Source organism: Rhineura floridana, chromosome 7 (assembly GCF_030035675.1).
Source record: "Rhineura floridana isolate rRhiFlo1 chromosome 7, rRhiFlo1.hap2, whole genome shotgun sequence".
Taxonomy (NCBI): domain Eukaryota; kingdom Metazoa; phylum Chordata; class Lepidosauria; order Squamata; family Rhineuridae; genus Rhineura; species Rhineura floridana.
The window spans coordinates 122,000,455-122,008,973 of NC_084486.1; the positions used below are offsets into that span (position 1 = coordinate 122,000,455).

Sequence of the window (8,519 nt, forward strand, 5' to 3'; positions counted from 1 at the left end):
CTAAACTAGCTTTTGGGGGTGTTTTTAAATGCAGAGATGCCCTGATGTGGCATGTTCAAGTTTGTACAGTCATTTCCCAGCCACAGCAATGGCTGTTTGGGGAGAATCGGAGACATCGGCATACAATTTTTTGTAGTATTATTATGATGGAGACCTATATAGAAATGGAGACCTATATAGAGAAGTGCAACAATATGTGGGCAGCTTGAAAAATCATGTTGGCAATGAGCACTTTGATTGGACATCAGAAGAAACTGGTTTCTCCAATCTGTTCTGAGTTCACAGGATGATCTAAATGTGAGAAATTCAGTGTTTTCTCTTCTATTAAACCAAAGTGGAGGAATAATGGAAAATATAAAAATATTGAGATATATGACTGAATACCCTAGTGCTGCTGTTTACAAAATTCTGGGCCTGTACTTATACCCACCTGGCCAAATTATGTTCTGATATACAATTGCCCTTTTTGTCAAATGCTCACTTTATCAGACAACTATAATTTACATCCTACATAATCAAATATGTCGTGAAAGCAGCAACTGTTGCTGAAGCTGGCATGAAAATGATATTTCCATGTGGGTGTGTTCTTCAAGCTTTGCTTTTTTCCAGGAGATCTGTAATGTTTTTTTCCTCCCTGATGCAATTATATTCCAACTCCTGCAATCAGCCTAATTTCTACTACACTGTTTGCTTTGATTGGCTGCAGTCCCCAGGACCCTTGCCTAATGCACCTTTTATTCATGTGCATTGCTCATTCATTCTTTGAGATCTTTGTATATCTGTACTTGGACATGGTTTAGAGTTCCATAACAAGCACTGCATTTCATTACTGACTGATTTGGTCCGATCTGAACAACTCATACGACTGGTAGTAACCATTAGTAATCCAACAGAAAGCAGCAAATTCTGGGCCCACTCCAGAAATGCTTCCATTCCAACTGGAAGCCATTCTGCTTGTCCCAGTTCAGCCGGGGTAAATTTCTCTCTCATCCTTGGCAGCATCAGGAGAAAGAGGCAAGAGTGCAGTTTGGAATCTAACATAGTTTGTGCCACAGACCCTCTTCTTCCAGTAGAGATGTACTACAATCTCCACTGCCTGTGTGACCCCTGGTACAGGATAATTATGTATGTGTGGTAACTTACAGAAACATAGGGAGCTGCCTTATACCAAGTCATCTTGGGCCATCTAGCTCAGTATTGTCTACACAGACTGGCAGCAGCTCTCCAATATTTCAGATGTGTCTCTCTCAGCTAGGGATGGGTGAGAAATTCGATCCAGTTCTCATCTGAAGTGGATTCTATCAAATTTGCCCTTTCTGAAAGATTGAGAACCGAAACACAGCCATCCTTTGAAATTTGCATTTATTCGAATGTTACAGTGCAGTTTACCAACCTAACAATGTTTACAAAAAGGCATATATTAAGGGAAAGTGTGCATAAAAATGAATGTAGGATTGAAAATAACATACAAAAATGCATTATATGATGAGAAATGGCTTGCAAAAATGTGTACATTCGTCAAAACTGCCTACAAAAATGTGTTTGTTAGGAAACATGTGCACTACAATGCTGGAGAATTTTCTTAAGATTGAAAAAATGAGAAACTGAGAGAACCAGAATTGCCAGAACTTTCCATCTCTACTCCCATCCCTACATGGCAATCCCAGGGATTGACTCTAGGACCTCCTGTATGTAAAGCAGATGCTCCACCAATAAGCTACAGCCCTTCCTTTGTACATGGTATGCTTCTTGAGCAAGGTGCAGAAGTCGCTGCCCTGGGAGGAAGGGCAGGACAGAAATCCAGGGTGGTATCCAACTAAACAGTTCCACTAGCGCAAGGAGTTTGAGCTGTGTAATGGAACTTCTCCACCCTCTCCCCTCCCAAAATCTGTTCCTTGGGTTCCTCCAATTACTCAGAGCAGATTTACGGGGTGCTCAGGGAGGACACAGGGAGAGGAGAGGACAGGGAAGTTCCAGTGCACAGCTAAAAACTGTGCTAGGAGAAATGTTTAGTTGGATGAGGAGGAAGAGGAGGATGTCTTGTATTCATGACTTAGAAGGATTGCTATTAATACTAAATGAACACTACATAATGATAGAAGTTAAGGTTAAACTATTTGCTGAAAGTCCTAACATTTTAGAATTGGGGGAAAGCAAGATTTACCTCTTTTTTCTTTTTTTTTTCTTTTTAATACTTACTTATAAAGCAGAACCATTGAACTAACATGTTCTCATCTTTTTTTAAAGGGTTCTAGGGACCCTGCAGAACACTCCAGAGTTTTCTAAGGCCTTTAAATGTACCAATGCGAAATACATGGATCCTGTGAAAAAGTGCCGTGTTTGGTGATGGAGTTGTAAACAGTGGACCCCAAGGAGGAGAAGCTTTCCAGAAATCTAGAATGTTTTGAGGATGGCTGGAGTGGATTTTTAACAAAAGGAACAATAACAGAGGCCTATCAAGGGCACCAAAGCAATGCATTGACCACAAAAGAAGAAAAACTCACTAAGGCAGCAACTGCAAACAATTACTCTTGACTAAACTTGGGTAATGATAAATCACTGCATACTTTCCAATGTGTTAGGATTTAATTCTGTTTTCCATTTAGTCTGCAGATTTTATTTCATGTTTTATCCTTTTCATCACCACATTTCCTTGAAAGCAAGCCCACCAGTTTCAGTGGAACTATCTTTCAGGGCAGTGTGCTCAGCCTTAACGACCTGTTGTCCTGTGAATGTGTTCTGGTATTTATAATCAGATGAAAGAAGGGAGTACCAAGTAAAGCATTTGCTTGAACATGAGACTTAGCAATGAGTCAAGAGCTCACATCAAAAGTGTTGGATTCTCTAACTTCTCCTATTCTGGCTCAAGTGCTTTACCAAAGGCTTGTTTCTCCTGAGGTGGGCTTAGGAACTGCAGAGCCTAGAGGAAAGAGAACCCTACAGCGACCCAAACATTTGATATTTGTAAATGCTCAAAACTCAAAGTACCAAAAGACCCACTTACATCTTGACATTCTCATACAATAACACCAATGACTCTGGCTGTAGTGGTAGACAGCTTGTCACATGTGGCTCCAAGGGGTAAGGAATATCTGTATTTACAACAAAAGATGTGCAAGATCAACAGGAGATGGATGAGCGTTGCAATGCAGATGGGGAAGTGGAACCAGATGTGTCATGGCAATGAGTACCTGCAAACGACTGCTTATAGGTGCTGTTTCTTGAGAGACTGGGGTGGTTGCAATTGGCACTGTCCTGTGTTCTGCTTTGTCCTACCATTACTGGAAAAACCACCAAGCAGAACCTCTTCTTCCTCATTGCTTCTCCTTTTTCCATCTTAATGGGAGGCAGGTACTGGTGCAAGGTGTTTCTGGCTTGTGCCTCCATTACATATGGCAAGTGGGACACCTTTCCATGCAAGCTATATGCACCCTGTGGACTCTGCTCCAAGGCTTCTTCTGTTTCTTTTCATATTTGTGAGTTTGAAGCCACCTCCATGAGAACAACCCAAAGACAAAACTGTGCTCTACTTAAGGAATTAACTATTGACCAAATTTATTATTTGCTGCTTTCCAGCCAAAACTATACTGTAGATAATTTATGAAAAATTTTAACATATATTGTAACGAATGCAGTTGTAATCAAAAGCTCCATGTTTTTTCTAAGATTTTCCTGCTTTTTTTAAAGAAGAAAAAAAATTTGTAATAATATATGACCATACTTTTTATATTTAATTCTGGACATAAATTGTTTATATATTATTACAATGGGTGCACATCATGAGAGTGTCTAGGTACAAACCATTCAGCAGATGAACCATTCAGCAGATCTCAACACAGACAGCTATGCTAACAAGATGTAAATACTAATTTTGAGATGAACGTCTAGAGGCCAGTTCTACAAACACTAGGACTTCCACATCTAGCATCAGTGTTGTTCATAATTCCTTTGAACCAACAGGACCTTCTGTTTCAGTAATAACATTGCATATGTAGGCATTTACATATCTGGACTCATTATTAGTAAAAAGTCTTTTAAATCTGCTACAATAGTTTTGAAATGTTGTCCTGCAGATGGCCAAGGAACACATTGCTTCTGGCATTGAAGCACGCCAATCTTTCCAAATAAATTAATACCAGTTACCTCAGATGGCTTAAATGGGTCTGTTTCTGGGCATTTGAGAACTTCCGATGTGCATTTTACTTTTCAAAATTTGTCATCTGATAAAGCCTTTTGATAATTAAATTTAAGTCACATGTTCCTTATTGTCCATCACTGTTGAAGTGTGTCTTTGCCTGGAGGTGGGAGGCAACACCATTGAGTTGGATAGCCATGACTATTGGAGTATGAACTGTGTATGGGATCACTCAGCTTTCTTGTGGTGGAAGAATTATCAGATTCATTGTCATAAAATTCAGAAGCTGAAATTCCACATGCCATCACAAATATCATAAATCTCCTCAATGTGCATTGAGTGATAATTTGGAAGATTTCAGCTTCTGCCTGCAGTTAAGGTGTCTGGCGACCTGTTTCTATGATTGCCTTTTTCTTTCTTTTTTCAGGTTTCAGAGCAATCCCATTTTTGTCAAGTTGGCCTATTGATCTAGCACATTATACCTCTCTAGCAATACTTATTTGTGAGGTACATCCTTAGACGTGAACTTTCCTAATCTCCAAGGGGCTGTCTGAGATTATTTGATCCTCATGTTTGTGCACAGAAACCCTGTGAGATCCAAGACAGAGGACCCATCTTGCAGACCAGAACAGTCACTGGGGCCAATGTGTACCAGTAATCTGCTTTAGAAGGAGTGCAGTCCCATCCAAAGAAGGTTGAATACCACTTATGAATGGGCAGATGAACCACCTATTAACAATACCTCTCTCTAGACTGGATTGACTCCCAATTTGAGTAGAGATTGGAAACCAGGAACATATCTAAGAACACCCACCCCAAAGTTTCAGATCAAATCCTCACAAGTAATTACATTTCTAGCCAACTCTCTAGTTTAACACACTGAGTGGCTATTTTTATAAACAACTAAATAGCTACTTCACCTCTGATGATTTTATTGCTATAGCAATCATGAGGTAAAACATGTCCATTACATTCATGGCGTTATTCCAATCCAAGGCAACGCAAGAGATAGACATTTTATCTCTTGGATTCAACTCGATCCAAGTATGCCTCCAGTATTTGGTCAGTATTTTGCAGGAGAGATTCAAGGGCATACTAGAAAATTAGGTTTGCACAATTAAAAGTGGATGAACACACTGTGTCACCCTGGTGCAACAAATCCACTTAAACACACAGACTTTTTGCGGTTGGGAAAATAACGTGGAAATGTCGTGAAAAATGTGGGATGAACAAATTATTAATGGGAAGATGTATAAATATGATGCAAACAAATCAGGATGAAAACTCATTTTTGTATAACCTCCCTAACAAATCAGAATGAATGCTCAATAAAGACCTGATACATTCTAACCTGTATGGAAGCTTTGTGCAAGCAAATCAGGATGAGCACTGACCAAACAAGATCTGGAAGAGCTCCTAGATACTTTAGACTGGTGCTCACATCATCATAGATTTTTGACGGGGCCTGACAGCATGTGACACCTCTGCTATAATATCTGCACTGGCTGCCCACATGCTACTCGGCCAGGTTCAGGGCTCTTGTGATGATATACAAAGCCCTGAACAACTTGGGTTCAGGATACCTTAAGGACTGCCTGAACTCTTACATCCCAGTTCAGTTACTGAGATCACCGAGAAGAGCACTGTTAGTTTTCCTCCTTGTCTCAGAAGTCCAACTAGCTTCAACTACAAGTTGGGCATTAGTGTTGCTGGTTCCATGCTATGGAATATTCTTCCTGCAGAGGTTTCACAATCATCCTCGCTTTTGATTTTCAGGTGTCTCTTGAAGACTTTTTTATGCCGATGGGCATATGCAGTTCTTTTTTGACTGGCCAGTCATTTTTTTATTATTATTGTTCTGCATTGCTTTTACAATATCCATGCTTCCTTGGTTTGTGGATCTTTTACACTGGCCTGATATTTTGTATTAGGGGTGGTCTAAAAATAAATAAATAAATAAATATTCAACTAAGATCTTAAATGGCACCCGTGCAGGATCTTCCAACCCTTAAATCACACCCTTTGCTACTGCACCAGTTCTTAACAACTAACAAACTCTTTAGAGTTTGTTGGGTGATGCATCTATCAATCCCTATTTTGCTTAAACAGTTCCTCAAAGTGTCTGATGGAGTACTATATTTAATTAAGAGACTATTGTCCCTGCTGAAATAATTTTAACAAGCAAGCAATTAAACTAATCAGAAAATTTGGTTGCATCTGTCACACCCATTTTGAGCACTTCAAATAAAAATGTATTGCATAAAATATATAAATGTTATTGCATAAGATGCTCCTTTTCTGTTTGCTTGCTATTTTTTAAATTTATGAACACTGGGGAGCTATATTTTTTTCCCAGCCATCACATCAACCTGTCGCCTACAACAAAGAGCGAGTTCAGCAGGATTTTTCCTTGGTCACTGGACAAAATGATTGACTCAGAGATGTGCAAATCTGTCAATACTATTTTATCTAATTTTCTTATTTTTCCCTTCTTAAGTTCAGTTCTCCACATTTTCACATCAGTTTATATTTTTTAAGTCCTCATGAAAATTCATCAGCATTCTATAGGGTCAGTTTCTTCTAATATCCACGTTTTTGTATGCAATTTTGCCTAGGAGGTCCATTTTCAAGCAATTTCCCCTTATAATGCATTTTTATGTTGTTTACACTAATATATGTGCTTTTGTGCACACTTTATCCTCGTATATGCATTTCTGTGCATGTTACTTGGCTGGAGAACTGCCCTGCAAAATTCAGAGAAGGGTGAATTTTGAAGGATGTCTGTGTTACAGTTCACGTACTGTTTCAGGAACTGCAAATTACGTAGATTTGCCTTTAAATGCAAACCAAACTGAATTTCTCCCCCATCCCTAGACATGACAGACCACAGAGGGAATGTTGCTTGGAGTTCCTTTGAACAATAAGTTCACACCTTCTAAAACAGAGGTTTAAAAAGTTTTTTTCAGGGCAAGCAAACCTCTGAGGGACAACATGGAAGGAACTTGCTTCATGGCCTGTGCACTTCAGCTGCTGTGTTTAATTCGACCCTCAAAGCTTAAGGTTGAGGGCTTGAACAAAGAACCTGTTCACAGATTGAAGCTGGCTTATTTTCTCCATGTGGCATCACAAGCAGAATCACAGAAACACTTGCGGCAATGTTGGTGTAAAACAGGTGACATACCACATGCACTCGGCCAGCAGCCATTTTTAAAACTGCAAGTATATTTTTCCAAGCCATAAAGACAGGAATCACTCTGCAATTGTATCCCCTTTCTGCCATATTTTTCTCCACATTGCTGAGTATCTGCCTGCAAGATAGTATGATGAAAACAAGAGAAGCCTGTGTATGTGAATTGGGTGCAAATGTCGTTGCTTTGAAGACCCAAGAAATAATAATTCCACTTTGAAGTGGGGATGCCAAGTTTGTTGGGTTTTTACAATTTGATGGAACTTTGTGCAGATGAAAATTGTGATTCTCAGGTTACAGGAGACAGCAAGCAAATGAGGAAATGTAGTAAAGGGAATGTCAAATTATCAGTCTTGTGATCAAGGAACTCAACCCTCAGGCATAACATGAGAACATGCTGGATCATGCCAAAGGCCCATCTAGTCCAGCATCCTGTTCTCACAGTGGCCAACCAGATGATCACAAGAAACCCACAAGAAGAACGTGAGCACCACAGCAATCTCCCCTCTACTGATCTCCAGCAACTGGTAATCCAAGGCATGCTCGTCTGACAGTGAAGGGAGAACACATCAGCGGCTACTAGCCATGACGGCTAGCCTTCCACAAATTTTAAAGCCATCCAAGTTGGTTGCCTTCACTACCTCTTGTGGGAAGTTCAACACATTATTATCCACTGCGATGTTCAGAATTTGCTGGAATTTAAAGAGAATTCACTGGAAAAGGAAAGGCTTTAATTACGCTATTAATTTCAGTACAATGTATGAGGTGATCAAGAGAAGCCTTGGTGTCAAATCCTCAGTTTGTAACAGGCCAAATAACAAGACAGTCGGTTTCACCAGCACAAAAGTAGGCATATTGCATGATGGTCTGGGTTGCCAGGCCATGACTTGCTGAATCTTGAGACAAGGCTGCCATTGCTTCTCCTACCCATTTCCTCATCCCTTGTCCTTTGTAACCTCTCCCACGCCTGTTATGTTGGACAACCCTTGAAGTCCTCATCACTGAAGCAGGCAGGAGAGGAGGAAGAGCTGGGCATGGAAGCTGTGTTTTGTTTTGCTTTAATGTTAGAACTTCATTGGGAAGAAATTAAGAACTTCACTTATTGAACAAGACAATGTTGTGTAGAAGGCGGAACATTACATGAAAAGCTCTTAATCAGATATTTTATTTATTTATAACTTTAATTACTTTGATAGG

The 8,519-nt window shown here is 39.8% G+C and overlaps 1 protein-coding gene across 2 annotated transcripts in view; it reads left to right on the top strand.

The window, feature by feature from the left end:
- MME (membrane metalloendopeptidase) overlaps positions 1-5,926 on the top strand; it is a 102,714-nt gene extending 96,788 nt beyond the window's left edge. Inside the window, exons 23-24 of one of the 2 annotated variants that reach the window (XR_009764111.1) lie at positions 2,248-2,545; positions 4,563-5,925. Coding sequence is in view for 1 of the 2 variants with exons in the window: in XM_061637097.1 (XP_061493081.1) it covers positions 2,248-2,347 (100 nt within the window). In the remaining variant the exon portion in view is untranslated. Of the gene's footprint in view, positions 1-2,247 lie in introns of both variants that reach the window. The other variant, XM_061637097.1, reaches the window with a different exon arrangement.
- The last annotated feature ends 2,593 nt before the right edge of the window (positions 5,927-8,519 follow it).